General features: G+C 41.4%; 1 protein-coding gene across 10 annotated transcripts in view; it reads right to left on the bottom strand.

The window, feature by feature from the left end:
* The window catches only part of FRY (FRY microtubule binding protein), a 590409-nt gene that overhangs the window by 140157 nt on the left and 426743 nt on the right, over window positions 1-23509 (bottom strand). For 9 of the 10 annotated variants that reach the window (XM_077484108.1, XM_077484099.1, XM_077484100.1 and 6 more), the window contains 14 exons: window positions 21858-21990; window positions 20506-20613; window positions 19036-19291; window positions 15423-15605; window positions 14645-14731; window positions 13541-13800; window positions 11599-11788; window positions 11388-11512; window positions 9883-9940; window positions 8407-8498; window positions 8143-8315; window positions 5131-5291; window positions 2801-2911; window positions 2236-2390 (listed from right to left, as the gene is read on the bottom strand). In XM_077484108.1, the coding sequence (XP_077340234.1) occupies window positions 2236-2390; window positions 2801-2911; window positions 5131-5291; window positions 8143-8315; window positions 8407-8498; window positions 9883-9940; window positions 11388-11512; window positions 11599-11788; window positions 13541-13800; window positions 14645-14731; window positions 15423-15605; window positions 19036-19291; window positions 20506-20613; window positions 21858-21990 (2092 nt within the window). Of the gene's footprint in view, window positions 1-2235; window positions 2391-2800; window positions 2912-5130; window positions 5292-8142; window positions 8316-8406; window positions 8499-9882; window positions 9941-11387; window positions 11513-11598; window positions 11789-13540; window positions 13801-14644; window positions 14732-15422; window positions 15606-19035; window positions 19292-20505; window positions 20614-21853; window positions 21991-23509 lie in introns of those variants that run through there. The other variant, XM_077484109.1, reaches the window with a different exon arrangement.

Below are 23509 nucleotides of genomic sequence, written 5' to 3'. Positions count from 1 at the left end.
CCCTGTGACCACATTGTGAGGAGAAGTTGTACTAGCTGTCATATAACTGCGTCATTGCTTCACACAGCTCTGTGTGTGAATGGACTACAAGCCCCAACATCCTTTGTGGTTGTCAGCTTGCAGTTCTCAATAAACTACCCACAGTGCCATGGAGCGCCTTGGTAGTTCATTGATTTTTACCTGTCAGTTTATCTGCCTGCTGAATGGGCACCCAGATATACTGACAGATCTGAAGGAGACCTATGTGGCACCAGCGATTTGCTGATCACTGGTGCAATGGTTTACAGGCACCATAAGAATAAAAATAAATGCAATTACCTGCAAAAAAAATGTGCATTTATTATTTTTTTCTAAAAGGTGAACTTATCCTTTAAGACTAACAAAAAAGACTTCTAGACTTTAGATCTAATCTAATACTATCTATAGCTATGCCATGTAAGATGGAAAATCTGAACCTGCGACCAGTCACAATTTAACAAACAATGTCTACACTTCATGCCAATTGACAAAAAAGATTCATACAGAGCCCAGGCATATTTTGTTCACAGCAGACTATTTTGTGTGTTTGCAGCATAGAAACTTGCAGTCTTTCTACCCATTACCTAATGGGTTTTTGCGCTTCCCAAGTCCAGTCAACTGAAGGAAAAAAAACATGTCTACAGTTTGCATTCCTCAATGCATGTTACACATTCGACTGGTGTAAAGCAACTTGGGCCCTGTTCACATCTGAGCATTGCAGAAACACACATTTTGACGCACGGTTCCAGAACGCACAAAAACTTGCTAAAACACAGAATGTGCATTTGGATGCCATTAATTCCTTATAGCACCCTAAATATGCAAATAAAATCTGAGTTTTGTCGCAGGAAAAAAAACACAAAAATTATGCAAAAATGCTGTGTTACAAAACGTTCCAAAGTCAGTTACATAAAAGGGTACAGGAGCTACTTTGGCAAGTTTTTTGCACATTGGCCTACACTGTCGTATGAAAAATATGCACAAAATATGTGACTAATTGAATCGCCCAGGTGTGAATGGGTCCATAGGGCTCATGTAGATGGACTTTTGCTTGCATCTGAGCAGCTTTTCTTCCCCACAGAAGTTAACATGAATGGAAAAGTAGCTCAAAAGCAACTAAAAATTCCCTGGGAAAATGAAAAATGCTTACTGACATTATTTCTCACTCTTTTCCTCCTCCATGTTGTGTTGGTCAATAAATCTGGCCATACAATGATCAAAATTCAGACAGTTCAGTAGAGACCGGCCAAATTCTCATTGATTTTGTGGCCATCCCCACTCAACAGAAGTTCATTGACATCTGTCGAAAGGACATTCTGGAAATCTGTTTTGGATCAGAGACATTTATGTAACATTAACAATGGGGTTTGAGATTTATTTGCCAGTGGAGGTGGGAGTTGAATTCTGTTTTAATGACAGTGCTGAAAAAACATGCTGCCAGCTGTACCCATCGAAACCTGGAAACAGCATTCATGGACAAATCTCCCTGTTGACTTTTGTATTCTGACAACCCATGCCCACAGCTGCCAGGATATCTAAACAGTGGCTTTCGCCGATTGGCTGGAGCCACTGCTTGGTGAACAATTTTCTGCCCAACTCCTATATTCAGATTGAAATTTGTTGAGCTGGGCGGTGCTGGCAGGGCCACCCACAGATCGAATTTGGCCAGTTTAGCAGAAAAGGGCCATTATTGGATCCCTCTAAGGTAGACATTTTCTGAAAAAACCTGATAAATAAAGCAGATAAATCTAGCTATAAATGTTACTGCAATCTTAAAGCAGACCTATAGTTTAAATTGAACCTCCCCCCCCCCCCTTTCCTTGAGGCAGCCCCTTCCCCAGGGGGCAAATCAATGACAGCTGGGGCTTAGAGGGAGCGTGGTATGATACCCGCTGATTTTTACATATATCTTAAGGTGCTGAAACTGGAGTTCTTCTTTAAGGAAAGCGGCCATAATAAAATTAGTAAAATAGTATATATACCAACCCCTGTGATAAGTGCATGGAGGTATGAGTAGACTGCCTCTGTAAAACACCAGCTAACCTTTTCATTTACACAACAATAATATTTATGTCTAGCTGTAATCTGCCCATGACTGGAAACAATGCTTTTAAATATCTTTGCAACCTCTGTCGGTATTTACATTCCTACATTCTCGGTAGTGGTGGTGGTAGGAGGCGGGATTCCACAGAGGGATACGGAACATACATTGCATACCTGTTTCCACAAACTGTTGCAATTGCCTTGAAACATCCAGATGCAAGCTGGTATGATCCAGTGTAGCAGCGGTCAATGGCCCAGTTGAACAGATTAACCTGGTCTGGATTAAGTTCTAGCAATAACACAACCACTTCGCAGCCAAGCTGGTGAACCTGGATATGGAATAATATGCACAGCAGTCATTAACGGTTTCATCGAGATCATTTAAAATAGTCATCTGCTGCCCTAATCACTTTATATAAATTGTTAAAAAGAGCTATTGCTTGCTACTAACCAATCAGATTTCTTCTTCAGGCCCCTTTTACACTAACATGGTGCAGGTTGACCACATTGTGAGTGTAGCACAGTGTATCCATGGGTTTGGCGTGGATTAGCTATGCTTTCCCATTGACTTTTATTATGTCCCGCCGTTTTGATGCACTTTCTGAAAGTGCCCCAAAAGTCTTGCATGCAGTGTATTTAGCCCTTTCGCTGCAACTGCCTTTTTAAGCATTTTGAACACCATTAATAACATTTTCACATAATTTTTTTTTTTTTTTTACGACTATATCAACAAACCCACCCTCATGTCCTGGCAAGCTAGGATGTTATCAAGCCATTTGTAAAGATAGCCATCAGGAGACAAGCCAACGTTGTCAAACACAGGTCCACAGCAAAGTACAGCTGACATAGCCTGGTGAGAAATAAAAATAAATAAATAAATGGCAACAACAAAAAAATAAATAAAAAAAAATGACAATATGACTCATTTAATTTCAAAAATATCGATATTGGGGAGACTTCTTCTTAGTTCATGCATTAGAGACCAACATGTCTAGAACAGAAATTAATGGAAATTCCTCCAATAACACAGATAACAATGAAAACTTGACAGAGGTTCTAACCCTATTCCAGAACAGTTAAATTTTTTTGTGATGACACTGAAATCAGGAAGGGAATGTCACAACAAAAAAATGGGAAATTGTATCAAAATACTTACAGCAAGCTTCCTTTCCTGACGCCAATCTCCCCCATTCTCGGTAACAATAACAAGATCAAAAAAGGAGGGTTTGTATGTTGCCATGGATTGGCGTCAGGAAAGGAAAATTACAATAAGTATTTGATACAATTTTTCATTTTCCTGGTTCCAACATGGCAGCATACATGTGTTAAATAACGAGCTAAACAGGAAGGGCTAACATGTACAATCAAAGTTTCTTAAAATGGACATGGAAGCCTGGAACATCATTCCATCGAAGTCCACTGATGTACGAGCCCCTGGATCTTCCCTGTAGCGCCTGAGGCAGGTGCACTGCGGCAACCAGCTTGCTGCTTTGCAGATGTCTCCATAGACATTTTGCATGCACTGCCCTGAACTTAAATATGTAGAATGAGGGAGGTTGCTCTAGCTTTCCTTTTATAGATCCTGCGGGTGGATATAGGGGCGGAGCTACATCACATATATGCCATGTTGGCTTTAGGAAATATAGCTGTATGCCAGGACAAAGGCGCCTACCTTGCTGTCAGAAACCTCCCTGCTCATTTTATTGCACTTGTACAATGCAGACTAACCGTTCGGTACTCTTTTTCCTGATTATCCCCAATAATTCCTAGGTCATCTGGAGATATTTTAGGCCAACCTGTGACATAGCATTTTGCTTATTCTTTTAGAAAAGGCCTAGCCTATTGTTGGTTTTTAATTAAACTGAACTGCACAGTAAGTGCATAAGCAGATCATTAGGCCTAAAAAATTATGAAGACTGCAGCCTGTTTTAAAAAGGTACCTGTACTATAGTTTGCTTTTTTAACAGATGTACAATTCGTACAGACATCACAAAAAAGGACTGGTTGGAGCACTCATCTTCCCCTGCCAAACATTAGGACCAAACTGTACAATGGCTACCTGAGAAATACTAGCCAAATAGTATCATAGAGAGGATTTTGGCTTTTATCTCATGCCGATACGAAAGGGCTCTTTTTGCTTATCTAAAAAAAAATAAAAAAAAAATAAAATGTTTTTCTGACATTTGTCAAACGTTAATCAGTCATATGTAAACAAGTCCCATGGGCTGTGTAACTGTTTTAAGTGTTTATAAGCTCAAAAATAAAAGTCCAATCTATTGCAGCTTAGCAGTCCTGCATTAGTTTTTTTTTTCAGACAAGAACATTTTAAGCAAGTACAGAAAATGCCTTTTGATCTTGCTAGAAATGCAGTGTTCATGTCACTTTCTGTGAGCTGAAAAGAAAGCAACAGCAATGTTATCTTTCTTTTGTGAGCACTTGCCCTATCAAGCCACCATGCTATGGAGATGAACAAAAAACAGACATGTTTGAAGTACAGCCTGTGTAACAGCCATGGGACACTATTGGCTGTAGTGTAGTGTAGTGTAGACACAAGGTGAAAACAAAGGGAAGAAAGCCATAAAAAAAAAAAAAAAAGAAAGAAAACTAACACAGCCATTATGTCTGCTAAACTGCAATATATTATTTTTTTGTTCTTGGCTTTAACACTTTACATTGCCCTAACACATAACCATAAAAGGCTGAATATTAGGCGGCATTAGCTGGTTCAATAGAAACTGGCCAACATTCAGTCCGCGTGTATGGCAGTCGGTCCGACAGAAGCTGAAATCAGCACTTTCAGCCAATGACAAAGCACTGACTGGTGTGTTCCAGTGACTGGTGTGTTCTGGCTGGGGTCACCTGTCAGAACACGATAGCTCAGTGAGGGAGATCGCTGTACTAACATTGCAAAGTCCTTACAGTGGCTTCTCCCGAGCTCTTCAGCTTTGTTTTCATTTAGCCCGCTGGGTTTTAATGAAATAAAACTAATAGCGTGTACTAGGCTTTAAGATCACAATTTAAGTAATCTGTCGGTCATTGGAAAAGTGAGCTACAGAGAGTGTTACTTACTTTCAATGCACAATACTGGTATCTTGTAATCTGATGATTGCGATCACTGTATCTGTCTAATGGAGTAAACATGATGCTGAAAGGTCCCGCCCACTGACTGAACAGAATAAATAGGTGGTGGCGCAAACTCTGCTGCGGAAACAGGAACCTCCGATGGTGAACTACAGAAAAACACATATGACCGACGTGTTAATACAGTGCTTTCAAAGAGTAAAATAAAACCATGTCCACTCATAACTAATATATACATGCAAATAAAAATCTGCTTAAAAGGCTTATAGAGAAGTGAGCAAATAAAAAGAGGTTTTGGCTTATTTTTTAATGTGAATTTAGAATATTTAACCTGCCATAATGTGAAATATGCATATTAGTTGAAATAAGCGTTGTGATACGTCACATTCTGGAAATCATAAAGCACAAATCTGTATGTATATAAGCTGCACACCACTGTCTCCCTCACTGTACAATGCTTTATACAATGTAGATTTCTACAGTGGCACTGGCAGGTATGCAGTATACAGTGTTTTCAACTATACAGTACTCACACAGATTGGATCTGTGATATGCCCCTGTGCTTTCAACTGTTTTATTTCTGTATTCTATTGTAATTTGGATTCTAAGCTCACACATTAAAGGTAACGTGTGGCGGGACTAAAAAATGTAACAGGGTCAAAAGGAGGCTCATGTACTGCAGCTACAACAGTTACCAATATTGTCAATTGTTTAAATACTGTAATGCAAAATTACAATATTTAAATGCATACTTTCTGAAAAGTAGCAATGACATAAAAGTACATTTCTACCTTAAAAAGTCCTCCTTAAAAAAGAAGTACAGCCAAAGCTAGTTTGGCTGTACTTCTCCTGTGGATCAGGGGAGTGCAGTTCATTCTGCACTCCTGTGACCCCTTTTCAGCAGACAGCAGGCTGAAGCCCGCTGTTGGCTGACGTCAGAGTCAGCGGTCCAGGGCGGGCCACTGAGAGCCTGAACCAGCCTCTCCCACAACCTCCACAGCCCAGCCTGGGGGGGAGCAGACAACCATGTATGACAGTCACCAGCTCTCTGCTCATAGAGAACCGAGCGATCCGCTGTGTTTGATCACTCGGTGCTCAGTCTTAGAGTCGGCGGTGGGACCGATGCTGCATCCACCAAGGCAAGTATGATTCTTTAACCACTTGCTTACTGGGCACTTAAACCCCCCTCAGTCCCAGACCAATTTTCAGCTTTCAGCGCTGATGCACTTTGAATGACAATTGCGCGGGCATACAACACTGTACCCAAATGAAATTTTTATCATTTTTTTCCCACAAATAGAGCTTTCTTTTGGTGGTATTTAGTTACAGCTCGGAGTTTTATTTTTTGCTAAACAAACAAAAAAAGATGCAAAAAAAAAAAAAAAATCATGTTTTAATAGTTTGTTCTAAAATTTTGCAAACGGGTCATTTTTCTCCTTCATTGAAGTGCGCTGATTAGGCGGCACTGATGGGCTGCATTGGTGGGCACTGATGGGCTGCATTGGTGGGCACTGATGGGCTGCACTGGTGGGCATAGTTAAGGCGGCACTAATAGGCACAGATAAGGACGGCACCGATGGGCACAGATAAGATGGGCACAGATAAGATGGCACGGATGGGTGGCACTGATAGATGGGACTGATGGGCACTGATAGGTGGCACTGCTGGGCGGCACTGGGGTGCAGCACCTTTGAGGCAGATTGTGGGCACTGTGGGTGGCACTGTGGGTGGCACTGCTGGGTGGCACTGACGGGGGGCACTAACTTTTATTAAATTGGCACTGCAGGGGGCAGGTGGGCACTGGCAGGGGGCAGGTGAGCGATGTCCCGATCACGGCCGCCGGTGATCGGCTTTTTTTTTTCTCCTCGTGCTGTCAGCGCGAGGAGGAATAATAGCCGATTACCGGCTCCGTTCTATCACATGATCAGCTGTCATTGGCTGACAGCTGATCACGTGATAAGGGGTCGGGATCGACCCCTTGCACGGATCGGTGATCAGGCGAGTCTCATGGACTCGCCGATCACAGAGCGCGCCGCGCGCGCCCCTCAGGGGGCGCGCAGGCCGCTCGTACACGGGACGACGTCAATAGACGTAGTCCCGGAAATGTAGGTCCGCATTTGGCAATATGCCGTCATTTGGCAATAGCGCGGTACCGAAGTGGTTAATAATAACAAAAAAATAAAAAATCCCATACTTCACTTTTTAAGCCAGCCAGTCTACCCTGTTGCCAGCGATTTTCCACAAATTCTTTTGGGGAGATCAACTGTAGCCTTATAGGTAAGATAGCACATCGTAAATGCCCATGCAAAAAGTCTCAGATAGAAGATATTTTCTCATACTTTTGGTTTGCTTACTAACTAGCTCCACTGCATCACTGTCCCAGAGCTACTATATAGCCCAGGAGTCAGAATATTATTTTGTAAGAGAGTATTGCTGCAACGACTCACAAAGATGAGTGTCTTGACCACACGCACAAAATAGGTAAATTTGTCCTAAATGGGGCTCTGTGAACTTTAATTACCAATTGAAAAACTTTTACGTCTGGTTCAGACCTACACAGGTTGCAGTTGATGCATTTTTTTTTCCTGATGTGTTTTTTCACATGCGTTTTTGACGTGTTTTTAATGCTTTTTATAGTGGTGTCTTTTGTCGTGCGGGAGAATTCAGCAAAAATGCAACAGAAATGCATAAAAACACATGCACTGCGTTTTTTTTGCTTTTCCATTGAAGTCTATAAAACTAAAATGCAACCTGCTGCGGGAAAAAAGTCCCTGACCCTTTCCAAAAAATGCACCAGTGGAAAACGCAGAGATGTGAATGTGACCCATAGGAAATCATGTTAAATGGACTGTAGCGTGTTTCTGTAAAACTAAAAACGGAAAGGTGTGCAGGCCTTAATACAGATGTAAAACCATATTTGCAGCAAACAAGGCAAAGTTAACCCATATTAGAAATTCAGGACTATCTCAGGGGCAATGGTTCAGTACTCTTGACTCATACCTGGCACACACTGAATCAGGTTGGCAATCATGGCACTGAAATGTGCTCTAATGTCCTTTAGAATTTCCACTTCTTTGTCATTTTCTGCTTCAAGAAGCATCCGTGTAAGGTCCACATATTCCAAAAACAATGCTCCAAGAGCAAGGGTGTCTCTCTCTAGGGCCCCATTGGTACTATGCAAGATAAAAAAAAAAGTCCTAAGTAGAGGAGGAGTGGTTCAATTTACACACATACATTGTACATACTGAACATTTTAGAACCTACTTGTCACTTATTACTCCAGCATCTGCCAGAAGCTCAAATATCCTCAGCAGCTGTAACCTCAGCAGGTCTCTGCGTTCCCTGCGTTTTTTGTTCTGAAAATAAAGTACATTGTACAATTTGGATAATTTGAAAGTGACATTTAGTTGGTGGCACCCCAGCCAGGAGCTCATATGATATGTAAATGACAAACCACAGTCTAAACAAAATCTCTCCTATAGTGTCAAGCAGCAGAACTCTTTGGGTCTAAGATATGAATATTGGAAGGTTGCCAAGCAGCTGCTTAAAAATTAGATGCTTGACATACCTTTATGCCTGTGCCCATCATGATTTAAGATTATTGAAAGTCGGACGCAGGTGTGCTTCATCTGCCCCTATCCCCACCACTGAAAGTTATGGCATGCTAAATATGTGAAATTACTTTTTTTAAATCATCTGTTGTCACTGTATCAGCATGTGAATTCCATAAATAATTAAGAATTTTTGCCTTCCAACAATATTATAGAGTTAAGCTGGCCATACGCGTAACAGGTTTTCTTTTTCTTTGGATCAACCAGGGGCTGATTGAAACAACTGAACAGATTGTGTGGATGGGGGAAACCTCCCTCTGTGTCATTGTATTCGGAAAGTGATACTCCTTTGATTGGCTGCAGCACCTGTCAAAGAAACATTTTCCAAAAAGCCTGGACCCGGAAATCGGTCCTTAGAATGATTTCTCTTGAATGGGAACGGCAATAGATGGATCGAAAATTGGGCATTCTATGCTGAACTGGACAAATTTCGATCCATCTATGGCCACTGAAGTTTGGATTTAAATAGAACTTCCCAGGGTTCTTTACTGAAGTGGAAGGCTTGCGTTATAGTTATCGTTGTGAAGAAAATTTCCCATACTTCAGGCTGCAAGCAAAATAACTTTATCCCAATATTTTAAATCTTTCCTATTTAGAGAAGTGGTTTTCAACTGGCCGAAATGGCTGTGCCCATACCCGCCACTAAGTCATCCCCCCGGTTTACTGAAGTAGATTGTAACTATCAACCCTGCTTTTATTGCCACTGTTCAAAACTGACAATGTTGATACCTCAATTTCCAAGCCTGAAATTATTTCTGTTATTAGAATATATCTGGTCGTGTGACAAATGCCAGAGATTTCTAAATTTTTATACCCCCCTCCCAACAAATGAATGAAGCATGGCTACTGGAGACAGGAAGACTGCCAATGGGAATCATCGGCAACTTTTCGTGGTTTTTGCCCATTTTTATTAATTTTGCAGGCACTCCTGCTGTCTTGCAGAACAGAAAGTTCAGCTAGTTTGAGGGACAGTCTGATTTTAACATAAATGGTTAAAGGCAATTTGTTATGACTATGGCAACAGGCATAAACCAAACAATATTTTTGCAGTCATTTTCTTGCAAGAAATATATACAGGTATGGCTGTCTATATTGATTTTGATAGAAAGGCACTAATTTCTTATCTAACCTCTGGCCTTCTTTCCAAAGCTTCCTTCATCAGAGGGTGAAGCTCTTCTACCAATTCCCTAAAAAACAAATACGTGCAAGCATGAACATGAACAACATAAAAAAAAGTAACACCTACATTACACTTAAAATGAAAACATATACAATAATCATTTAAAAAAGTCAATGCATAAAACTATTCAAAAGTGAAAATAGTGTTGAACACAATAAATATACAAACACATTAAAGTAGATCAAATCCCAATCACTAAAATCTCATAGAAACGTCAACAGAATAATTGTATTGCAAAAGATTTGTGCAATCCTTTTAACTCTGCATATATTATTTAAGAGAATAACTGGTGATTCTGTCATATACAGTAGGTCCTAATTTAGCTGCTTCCTGTTAAAAGGGGACAACTGCCTCCAAACTGTGCCCCTGTCTTGTCATGTTGAGCATGCCCCTGGTGTTAACTAAAAGTGCAATATCAGCACTCCCTGCATAGACATTGTCTATTGTTGTCACCATCAGCAAGCTACTCCTAAGAAATAATTTGCGCTGGAACGAGTGCATGTAGACCTGATTTGACTGAAAAGGGCTGCAGGACATCAGTAGCACTAAGGCCGCGTACACACGCGGGGACTGTTCGCCCAACTTTGTCCGTCAAACAGTTTCGGCAAACAGTCCGCTCAAAATTAGCATGGACGGACATGGCCACACACGACGAACGAACAGTTTGCTGAAACCGTGCGCGATGACGTGAACGGCACGTACGACGGGACGAAAAATACGACGTCCTATACACTGCATTATAACTTTCGGCGTGTTAAGCCTTTCTGAGCATGCGCGGAACTTAGTTTGTCGAACAAGCCTACGCACGGGCGGACTGTTCGCTCAAACAAGGTTTCAGCGGACAGTTTTACGGAATTTCCGAAAAACCTTGTTCGTCAAACTGTCCACTGAAACTGTCCGCTGAAAGCCCACACACGAGCGGACTGTCCGCCCAAACACTGTTCAGCGGACAAAGTTGGGCGAACAGTCCGCCCGTGTGTACGCGGCCTTAGATTAAAAAAATATTATATTATATATACACACACATATATATATATATACACATATATATATATATATATATATATATATATATACACACACACACATATATATATATATTATATATATATATTATATATATATATATATATATATATATATATATATTATGGGAAATTAAAATCTCAGCAATTGTTTAAGATACACAGAGCTTTAGCAAATTTATGTGATACAGTTAGCCTTTATATTTACTTTAAGAATTTCTTATTTGTAATCGGCCGCAGATTTTTTTTAACTCTGTTTCTTAAAACTTGTGCAACCTGTGACAACCATTTCCATGATGCCTTCATCACTCTGTTCCTTACTTATGTGTCTATTATAGCAGGAAAATGGGCTTCCAATCAAAAAAAGAGTGATAAGTTGTAGTGGAAAGAGTAATCAATTAGGGGGGGGACATATATATTATGTAATACCTGAAGACTAAAGCATTGGTTCTTCCGAAGCCCAGTACTAGAGACTCTGTGATTTCTATGCTCTCAAGTCTCATCATAGGAACCAACAATTTGAGTAGAGCGCTGACTGAAGGGGTTCCAATGACCTGAAAATAAGGTAAGCGATATTAACATTGTTATAGGCTGAACACTAAAAAACTGATAATAGTAAATGCTCAAAGAAATGTCCTACTTTGTTATCATAGCTGACAGAGCCATCCGGGGTGGTTGCCATGATCTCTGGGGTGGATGCTCTTAGGTGACCTGGGCTCATTATACTTGGTCTGGCCACTCCAAAACAAAGAATCAGGTAATTCCTCCACAGCGTAACATAATTGTCCCCACTGCCAGCTATACTTGTTTTCTTTGCATTAATTGGACTGCTGTAATAGTGAATAAAAACAAACATATTAAAAGTAAAGCTCTTTTCAAGTATTTTTAATAATGGGCACTGTTCAATTCTGCCTTCTTGGTCATGCTAACCTGTCTCTGAAACGTGAGACTGCTTTAAATTGGAAGTAAGGGCAAAATAAACGAAAACATTGTATCATTTCTAAAAGCAGATGCCCTTTGTAATAAAATGATGGTAGTTGGAATTTTTTGATGTCACACAATTATTTCAGTAAAGATATTAATTTAAGTGCATACAAATACAATATGATCCACTTTTTTTGTAAAATACAAAAGATGAGACTGGGCTAAGTAAAATACCAAAAATGTCATTGCTTAAAAATTGCAATGCAAATTGATAAACTACACTATCCAAAATTGTCTATAGGTGACATTTTAAAAGCTTTTACAGATTATCACATTAGTGTTAAGAAAAAATGATTGCCCTGGATGGATTACTCATAACAATGTACCAGGTAATTGCTAATACTGTAAGGCCCCTTTCACACTGAGGCGTTTTTCAGGCGCTACAGCGCTAAAAATAGCGCCTGTATAGCGCGTCTCCTTTCACTCCAGTGTGAAAGCCAGAGGGCTTTCACATTGGAGCGGTGAGCTGGCAGGACAGTAAAAAAAAGTCCTGCTAGTAGCTAGTAGCATCTTTGGAGCAGTGACGGAGCAGTGAATACCTGCTCCTACCCATTGAAATCAATAGAGCAGTGCGGCTATACCGCCGGCAAAGCGCCACTGCAGCGGCGCTTTGCGGGCGATTTTAGCAGGCGTTAAAACCGCCCCGCCCGCCCCGCTAGCGACCGGATACCGCTGCTTACACGACGGTAAAGTGGCAGTAAACATATACCCACTTTACTGTCGATGCTCGCACCGCCCCAGTGTGAAAGGGGCCTAAGTGTCATGAAATAGCTGTGCCCTTGACGCATGTGTCTGCATTCCTGTGTGAATGAAACTTTATTTTTTTTTAATCCTGTATTAAAATTATTTTTTACCTTGCTGCTGTCACAAGCGGGCTGACAAATGCAGGTAACAGGGTCTCTTAAAAGATGCATAAGAGGTCTGGTCTATTAGACCTCCCAAGTCACCCCTACACTCTCCTGATCCTGTTGCCCCAGCAGTTTCTTTCCTGGCTAGAGCTCCCGGGGTTTGGCAACTCTGATCCTGGAAGTAATCATAGTTGAGTGCTTACAGGTTCTTATTACCCAGGTGAGATGAGAGGGCAGCAGCTATACATACAAACATAAGTAATCAGGTAATCAAATTATTTCTGCAGCTCAGCTAGCAACACAGAGAAAATAAAATAATCAAACTCTCGTCTACTGTAACGACCATGAGTTTGTTTACATGCGGGTACTGCTGCTGCTGCTCTAATGGTTACAGCAGCGTTAACAAAAAGGTTAAATAAAGGCCCTGTGACCACAGGAAAATACCTGCTGATCTGCCAGAAATGACTTGGTGTCAGCCCTGCCCAGTTGTCTTGTTAAAACTACTATATCCCACGCATTATTTTCATCTCCACATCAGTGTTCTATAGTGCAAGATAGGAAATCCTTGAGAAAACACAGGTGTGCACAGGAGGACTCTAAATTTCTGACACAATCAATAGGTGTAATTTTTCACTTAAAAGATCTAGACTAGGACTATGGAAAGGTGTTAGTATAATGTATATCTGACTCAATATCATTTGCTGTGACTTCACTTGGAAAAATATGTATATGGAATGCAATAACACTTACTTGGGATCCACCAGGGGCATCAGTAATTGTAGTCTGGTGAAAGCATAGGGCCATGCGTAGCTGAGGGCAGTGGGACAATGTTTCGGAAGGTGCTCTTGGCGAAGGAATGTGAAGAGACAGAGAACCCATGGGTCTTTCACTGACTGTGCAAAGATCCAGACGTGGGAAGGGCTTTTGACATCATAGTGACTGTTCACTAAAACTGCATTCCAATCCACCAACCATTGAAGATCCACATTGTGTGTAAATGGCAGGGTAGCCTGGTAAGGAAATTAAGTTTAAGTTTTATTCATAACACAAATAAGTAATGCAATATATAGATAAAAAAAAAAAAAAAAACATTGGACCCCATCATGAAAGAAAATCACAAAAACCTAACTGGATCCTGTATCCCCCGTAACCACAGCCACAGCTATAAGACGTCTCCCTTTTCTTACAATGTAAGAACATGCTATTTATGATGATCTGAGGGATAGTCACAGGCTGACAAAAGCTCTGAATTTACAAAAATGGACAAGGAACCATACATATGTGATCTGTAAATCTGGATTTACAAACATGTCTCAGGGCCCTACTCTTGAAAACAGTAGCAGTCTGATCAATGAGAAAGTAGAATCTGGGGCACATTGGTCTAATTGTTTAGCCTCTGTATTTTAAAACTGCAAGAAAAAGAGAAAGAAAACCATGATTGTCACAGTTTCAAATTTTTTGCACACAGAACACCAAGCACCTAAGTTTCTTCCTCTTTGCTGGCTTATGTATGGGAATAGTGGAGCAATCACCACAGCTAAATGACAGAAGTGCCCTGCATAAGGAAGACATGCCATGGGTGAACACTTTCCTTTAAATGGACTTTTATCATTTTTTCTTTTAAATATAATTGGTATTGCCCCTTTTTTTCTGGTTTCAGTGTGAGGAGGCTTCACATGAGCATCATTAACTCACTTCATCCATTTTTTTTTAACAGAAAAAGAACATATTTCAATTGAAGTGGAATCAATTTAGCAGCATAAAACAGCTGGGTACAATATTTGTCAGGTATTGGACCATTTATGACACCCGAAAAGCATACCAGAGTTAAATTACTTTTAATTGTGCACTTACAGAATCAGATACAGCAACATGAAGAAAGCTTTCAAGTATTGAAGGACTGAGCTGGTCCAGGACATCAATCATAGGCTTGTCATCTTCCTAAAAATACAAGAGTACAAAATCAATGTCGCACTGAATCCAGGTAGAATAAATTAAGCTAAATTTAGACACTGTTCACATAATACGCTCATTCTCTGCTTTGTGCAATCAGTCAATCTGCACTTAAAAAGCAGTGCAGGCTCTTCTATTAAACATCTACAGAGATGAACAGCAAATCTTGAAAGTTTCCAACCCTCCCGGGTGAAGTTCCAGCGATAAAGACAACCACCATCAGGCCATATACTGCCAGGGATCTGTATGCGTGTTCTTGAATTGGCAAGCACACACATGCATGTAAGTAAAAAAGGTGGGGGGAGGGTGTTCGTGTAGGTTTTTTCGGGATGGTAATGAAAATTTACTTTTAAAAAAGCAGAGCTAGCAGATCAGCAGCGATGCCTGAACACCAACCCTTCAGCAGACATTAGGAGACCAATGTTCCCACTTTCAGGACTTCTGCAGGAATGCAAAGTATTTCAGCATGCTTTAATGATTTATTATCGGCAGAATAGGCAGGACAGATAAGATGGTTTTGGTATAGGTACACTTGAAGAATGTCCAGATTGGACCACCTTTGCACTGCTCCTTCCTGCTTATTCTTCCATATACGGTTTATGCTTAGATTGTATGGTCAATTTTACTGTAATATCTGTAACACGGAATTAAACTATAAAGAACAAAAATAAAGTCTCACCTCTGCTTGTCCAAGTGCAATAAACAATGCCCGGACCTCTTTGAGAATTAATACTGCTACTTTACGTGTTGCCAGCTGGAAACTGCAGAGTAATAGCAGTGCAAATCCCTCCACTGCATGCAGCACATTGCTATAAGGACCCCGTTCCGACTGTATCCTATGGCTGGAGCCATTTGGAATGAGCTGGGAAAAAGCACATTAGTTAGAAAAAATTATAAATAAGAACTGGCTCTTTTCTGATCCAAATAACAAATGTGAAATAGAGAGGCAAATCTACAGTGATTGCATCTGGTTGACCAGAGACATCATTAGCACTACTAGCCTGCAGCTTGGACCCTGAGTAAACCTTGGGGAAACACTTATTTTTAACATCAGATTTTGTTTCCTTATACTCATTAACTAATTGTGACAAGTGAGGAAAGTAAAAAAGGGGCAAATTCACAGTGTGCACAATATTATTACAAAGCACTGCTGTAACCCAAAGATTATTAGGGGTTTTCAAAAATACTAGTACTCACCTAGGAGGATGCAGCATCAATCCCATGCTGCATCTGTCTCCCGCCAGCTCTGAACAGAGAGCAGTGACCGTCTCCGGCTTTCTGTTCTGCAAAGTCGGGATCGGACAAGCTTCTGGACCAGCTGAGTAACTTCAGCCAACAGCTGACTTTAGCCCGCTATCAGCTGAAAACAGGTCACAGGAGTGCAAAACAAACTGTGTGATCCAAAGAAGTACCTCTCCTTTAAGGAAACCCTAAAATCATGATTTAGGAGCATAGGGAAGGATGCTGAGAAGCATTAGCCTAGATTACACAAATGTAAAGCCTTTATCTAAGTGTTTAAAGTATAACCATCCCTGGTAGCAAAGGAACAGTTTTTTAATAATCTAAGGCCGCCATGCTGCAGTTTCGCTACAGTACAAGTGAAGCGCAGCATATCTGTGGTTTTCATGTGGGTAACCTGCACTTTTCCATAGACTTCTATTGGACAGGGAGCTTTTTGTGCATTTTCAAAAAGTCCCGCATGGTGCATCTTTGGTGCACTTTCAGAAAAAAAGTGTGAAGACTCCCTAATTTGCAGAAGTTTAAAGGAGTGGTAAGTAGGGATCCTCAACACTAAAATTTATTCCCACTACCGAAATGGTTTCCATCAGTAGAATGACTTATGGTAATGTGGGCCAAAAAAATCTATGAATACAGAGTGAACCTGGTGGGGAATTCTGTGTCCCATTCCAGTCTAGCCATAAGACTTCATTCTAGAGCAGGGGTCTTCAAACTACGGCCCTCTAATTGTTCGGAAACTACAATTCCCACCATGCCTAGCCATGTCTGTGAATGTCAGAGTTGTACAAAGCCTCATGGGATGCGTAGTTCCGCAACAGCTGGAGGGCCATAGTTTGAGGATCCCTGTTCTAGAGTATATGTGAAGCCACAGAAAAATAAATAAGGGCCAGAACCTCTGTCAGGATTTTAATAATGTATTTTTTACAGATGAAGAAATCCACCTTCTCTATTGGTCCTATTAATCACTGTCTTTTGTACATAAAATTATGGCAAATCAAAATTTTTGAGTTGTCATGGAATAGGACAGGGAAAATTTTCCAACAAGGAAAAAATTGTTCTGGTGACAACTGTCTAAGAAGAGATATCCCCTTCCTCAGAACTCCTGCTCCTGTGCATCCCTGGAACAGAAAGTAAAGGAAAATCTGCTAACACAACACCTGACCTGTTCCTAACTACTCCATAAAAATTGTTTGGATTTACATATAATTACATTTGTTTTATTTCCAGACATTGTTCAGAATTAAAAGCCATGGACATGGTACCCACCTCATGCTGGCTTAAAAGAAAAGATTGGAAATCACAATTTGCGGTGTAAAGATTCTCTACACCTTTAGTAAATCAGCTGCCATGTCTGCTTATACTACACAACTTAGGAAATTCAACTGCTTGCCTCCTGCCCACAAAAAATGCACAGGAAGGCTGGATAATGTACTGGTACTTTGCCAGCTTCCTTCTGGGTTTGCATGCACACCCCCTGCCGAGTTTGGCTGCCGATTTCAGCCAATGGTTTTGGCTGAAGTCAGCTGATCAGCTGCGGCCAATCACACACAGAGTTCTGTGTTTACAAAAGAACAGAACTCTATGTACTGTGAACAGCGATCTGGCACTCTCTTCTCCCTGCAAAGCAAAGAGGGTTAAGGCAGTACAGGACAATAATGGTGGCCACACAAAATATTGACACTTTGGGCCCAAATTGGACATTTTCACTTAGGGGGGTACTCACTTTTGTTACCAGCGGTTTAGACATTAATGGCTGTGTGTTGCGTAATTTTGAGGGGACAGCAAATTTACACTGTTATACAAGCTGTACACTCACTAGTTTACATTGTAGCAAAGTGTAAATTTCTTCAGTGTTGTTACATGAAAAGATATACCGTATATACTCGAGTATAGGCCGACCCGAATATAAGCCGAGGCCCCCAATTTACCCCCAAAAAAACTGGCAAACTTATTGACTCGTGTATAAGCCGAGGGTGAGACATGCCTGTCCATCCCTGTGTGTGTGTCCGTCCATCCCTGTGTGTCCGTCCATCCCTGTGTGTCCGTCCATCCCTGTGTGTCCGTCCATCCATCCCTGTGTGTGTGTGTGTCCATCCATCCATCCATCCCTGTGTGTGTGTGTCTCCATCCATCCATCCATCCATCCCTGTGTGTGTGTGTCTCCATCCATCCATCCATCCCTGTGTGTGTGTGTATCCATCCATCCCTGTGTGTGTGTGTGTCTCCATCCATCCATCCATCCGTGTGTGTGTGTCTCCATCCGTGTGTGTGTGTGTGTGTGTGTGTGTGTGTGTGTGTGTGTGTGTGTGTGTGTGTGTGTGTCCAGCCTACCTGTGTCCCGAGCCTTTGTCCCGAGCCTCCGTCCCGTGTCGTGCCTTGCCTTCGTCCCGTCCCGTCTCGTCCCGTCCCGTCCCGTCCCGTGCCGTGCCTTGCCTTGCCTCCGTCCCGTGCCCTCTTCGTCGGCGGCCATTGTAAAATTCAAAAGCCGCGCCTCCTCCTTCGCCTGTGATAGGCGGAACACTGAATTTCCCAGCAGCCTGTGTTCCGCCTATCACGGACGTCGTATCATCCTCGTCCGTAGTACGAGGATGAGACGAAGCCCGTGATAGGCGGAACACAGGCTGCTGGGAAATTCAGTGTTCCGCCTATCACAGGCGAAGGCGGAGCCGGAGGCGCGGCTTTTGAATCATAGAATGGCCGCTGTCTGTCTGCTCGACACGCTGATCGAGCGGGCAGACAGCGATGACTCGAGTATAAGCCGAGGGGGGCACTTTCAGCCTCAAAAAAGAGGCTGAAAATCTCGGCTTATACTCGAGTATATACGGTAATAAAATATTTACAAAAATGTGAGGGGTATACTCACTTTTGTGAGATACGGTAGCTACATAAATTTATCTATATCTTTTATATCTGCAGGCAGTTCAGCTATAAAGTAAATAAATGAGTCACATTACTAGAAGAACACATTTGGTGAACTTGATAAGCAGATGCTTTAGGAAACCAGTGAACTAGCGGACAAAGGAGAAAAAAAAGCAGTGTTCTATCAAAGTTACCTCAGTTGCCCTGATTCTTGCTTGCTCTTGTGATTTCCCAGGAGTCTGTATTACGATCCTCCACTGAGTTAAGAGCTGCAGTAGTAACTTCAGAGATGTGTCGAGGAGTGTCTGGTGTGTATCGGTCACTTCGCGCAACAGAAAATTTATGAATCCGAACAATACGTCTTCCCTCCAATCTACAAAGTCAACTAAAAGACCCTGAAGAGAGTTCTGTGCAATATGGCGCAGTTCATCATCCATGTGAATAGACAGCCTGCAAGGATATATATAATATTAAAAAGTCACAGCGACAAAACTAATTCCCACAAGGTGAATGAACATTAAAAATAGAATTTGGTGTATCAAGGCAGAAATACTAATTTGTCCTCAGTGGTCCTGGTTAGCTAATATATCTACAAAAAAGGGCTGACTAAAGTGACAACCCCCTGGTGCCATAATTGAAAAGGAACAGATTTTCACAGCTCATAAAAAAAACACACAACGTTCCCTTTTAGGCTGGGTTCTCACTGGTACGACACAACAGTTGTATGAACGTGGATCCGACTTTGCCCTGCGACCTGACTTCAATGAATGGAATCAGACTTTGATCCCAACAATACCAGTCCCTTTGTGTCTAGTATGAATCTTTAGGGAAAACACGCCAAAATAAAAACGGCATAAGTTTCCCCCTTCCAAGACCCTTTGGTCTGGTATAGAAGGGGAACCCCCATGCCACCCCCCCCCCCCCCCCCAAATTCATACCAGACCCTTATACAAGCACGCAGCCTGGCAGGTCAGGAGAGAGGCTGGGGAAGAGCGACCCCCCCCCCGGACTATACCAGGCCACATGCCCTCAACATGGGGCATCTTGTTCCCATGTTTATGGGGACATGGGCCTCTTCCGACAACCCTGGCCGATGGCTGTTGGGGTCTGCGGGCAGGGGGCTTATCGGAATCTGGAAGCCCCCTTTAACAAGGGGGCCTCCAGATCCCGGCCCCCCACCCTATGTGAATGAGTATGGGGTACATTTTACCCCTAACCATTCACCCAAAAAAGTAGTGCAGGAACCTTTTTCAAAATCGGACCAGTTAAGACGGCTCTCATAGAGAACCATTTATTTATACACGTCATGCGACATGTGCTCCCAATGTCGGAGCGTTTGTCGTACCAGTGTGAACCCAGCCCTTGTCCTTTTGCTGCTAATATTTTACTTATGTTTGCATTCTTTAAATAATGTACGGCTTCATGGGCTGGGGGACAGTTACCCATCTCCAGCCTATGTAGTTATGCCTTCATTTTATAAAAAGCAAGTACAGGTGACACAAGAAATCAGTACGTTATGAAGTGAATATTCAACTGCGATAAAAGATCAACAGCAAGATCAACTACATTGTGCAAACTTGCTTAACTCCATCCAAATCCGTGATGGAATAGGGTGACCATACAGTAAAAGCAGTAAACATTAACAGTAGACATTAGCATCACACCTTGAAAGTAAATCAATTAGCTCCAGTTTAGACATCCCATCTGGAAGCAGGCGAGGAATAGCAGCCACACACGTCCTGAAGAGGTCAATCTTTGGCTTTCGTTCTCCACTGAAATGTGAAAGCAGTACATGGAGATCACAGAGCAATGAACACTTTGTAGATAAACAAGTTATTACTGAGGTCTTAGAACACTGCTGGCTGACAACGAAAGGCCTCGGCATGGCACAGTGGTAGAGTCTCTTTTCTGTTTATTTTAGGAAATATTTTCTCATGAATTGTAACATCAAAAAGATGATTTCCGGAATATCTGATGCCGAAAAGCATAAACCAAATTGGTATTTTACATGATCTCTCCTAGCGGGAAATAATATATCTCTGAAGACAGCAATGTTGTCTAGCGATAAGAACACAAGTTTTGCCTATATTCGTTTTTTTAGATATACACATGAACAAAATTATCTTAATATCATGAAAAGCCTTTAAAGGTCATTACATATGCATGTACTATAAAATAATCCAATATTAATGATGGTTCCACGCCTGAAGATGCTCCTCAGTTTTACCATTACCTGCAGACGCTAGGTCAGATCTCCTCTTGATAGATCCTTTCCCATGAGATAAATCTATTCAGGAGATAATGGCTTTCTTTTAATCTGTACTCCTGTCTAGCTAGAAATGTTAATTGTAGAAAGGGGTTCTGCTTCAGCAACAAGAAGGGGAGTCTATTGTGGTTCATAATATTTAAAGTGATTGTAAAGGATCACCTTGTAAAACAACCCATTCAGTTTAAAATAGGTAGTTATAATTTTTATTTTTATTTTTCATATCTATACATAAATGTTTTGCCTTTCATTTCTTTTTCCCCATTTTTAAAGGTGATCACATTCCCTCTGTTCTCAGCTGCATAAGAACTGGGAGGAGGAGAAGCAGCAGCAAATGGCTGTTCAGTGAGGGCGTGTCAGGACAAGTTTGATCATTTGAGAGCACACTGACTTACCAGCATAGCTAGAGAACTGCCCATGTGGTTCTCTCATGCTTAGTGTGGTCAGTTTTTAATAAGAAAGCTAGGAGACTAGCAGGAGCACCAGGGATTTCACATAAAGGAAGCAATACAAAGCGAACAGGAGACTTTCTCAAACAAGTACAAGGGTAGAGCGGGCACATATCAGGAATATGAAGTGTTGGGGTAACAAATGCTTTAAGTCTCTTGATCTTAATAATCCATAAGCTACAAAACCTCCATACACCAGATACAGTAGTTGCTCTTTTTATTAATTATGTTCATTTTAGAAACAAATTAATATATATTAATTTAATTCAAACATATTGAAGAATGTCTTTAAACTACCTACGTGATCATGTCCTCAGGTTCCTTGTTTAGCATCTGTACATTGGTCATCATCATGCAGCGGCCAACTTCTTTATCTAGGTGCCTTAAAATGTTGTCTACTGCTTTCCGCACTTGGGAGTAGTACAGAGACATGCCTAGCAAAGAAAAGCACATATATGAGGATTGCAATTGGTTACTGGCAATAATCTATATCAGAATTCTAGGAATCCTGTGAAGTTGTCCCCCTTCTGGCAATCACATAGTGCCTGCAGAAAAGGTAAAGTTCAGAGTAAATCAAAGCAGCTCTGCTTGCACAGTGATTCTCCCTACTTGCAAAAACCACATGACTCAGCACTCAACACTGGTCATGTGACTGAGTAATTAGAGGTGTGTATACGAGCAAAATTAAAGCATAACTAAAGGCAAATATTTTCTTTAGTTTTGGTTAGAGTGGTATGGATTACTTACAACACCAGCCAGTGTTTATTTCTGTCTGGGCCCCTGTTAAAGGAGATTCATCCTCTCTATTTGTCCTGTTTACTGTTATCATTGAAAGTGAAAGTAAAACAAAATCCCAAATTTTGGCTTTTCCCCAGAAAAGTAATAGAGGTTAAATCTTCCAATCGGGACACTAGTTCTGGTGACCTGAGGTTCCCCAAGGAAATACCTTAATTTGCAGGGATTTCCTCTTACTTCCTGTTTGGCTATGGGACAGGAAGTGAAAGGAAACTTCTGCAATGGGACAGAGATGGTGAAAAAAAAAAACTGACAGGGGTTATAACCCTCCACTACTCTATCCAAAATGAAAAAAGAAAAGTAGTATTTCCTATAGTCCTACTTTAATAAAAAAGCACTTTAACCACTTGAGGCCCGGAAAATTTCCCCCCTTAATGACCAGGCCATTTTTTGAGATATGGCACTGCGTCGCTTTAACTGACAATTGCGCGGCCGTGTGAAGTTGTACCCAAACAAAATTGACGTCCCTTTTTCCCCACAAATAGAGCTTTCCTTTGGTGGTATTTGATAGGAAGGAGAGAGATTGTTGTTTCTGATCACTAGGAAAAGCAGATCTCTCTCTATTCCCCTGTCAGAACAGGGATCTGTTTGTTTACATTGACAGATCCCCATACTGGCACTCTGTGAAGCGATCGCGGGTGGCCGGCGGACATTGCGGCTGACGGCCACGCACATCGGCTCCGCCCCCCCGCCATGCAGCGGGTGACCCTGCTATAGCTCTTAAAGGAGCCAACGTACACCTGTGTATAGTTAACTTGATAAATATAGGCTGTCCAGACTATGAAGCAGCAAAGCAACCCCAGATCATAACATTTCCATGACCATACCTCATAGTTAGTATGAGTTTCTTCCAAATTGCTGTTTTGGTTTGCTACATACATATTTACTATTACTGTGACCAAACAACTATCTTTGATTGATCAGTTCACAACAAATTGTTCCATAAAAGGTCTCTGCCTACAAGCTCAATGACAAAGTGTAGTCTAATGCTTTTTTTTGGACAGCAAAGACTTTTTCTTGGCACACCTTCCATCTAGGTATAATTGGTGTAATCTCGGATTGTAGATGAAAATTTCCACTAAATGGAAGTGTTACTTCCAAATCAAACAATGAAATTATGGGGTTCTTGGAAACTTTGTGTACTATCAAACACATTTA

Source organism: Lithobates pipiens, unplaced genomic scaffold (assembly GCF_037356315.1).
Source record: "Lithobates pipiens isolate NorthernLeopardFrog02 unplaced genomic scaffold, aLitPip1_a1.2 Scaffold_16, whole genome shotgun sequence".
NCBI lineage: Eukaryota > Metazoa > Chordata > Amphibia > Anura > Ranidae > Lithobates > Lithobates pipiens.
The sequence above is the reverse complement of the archived record's forward strand: the minus strand, read 5'-3'. Positions and strand labels throughout refer to the sequence as shown.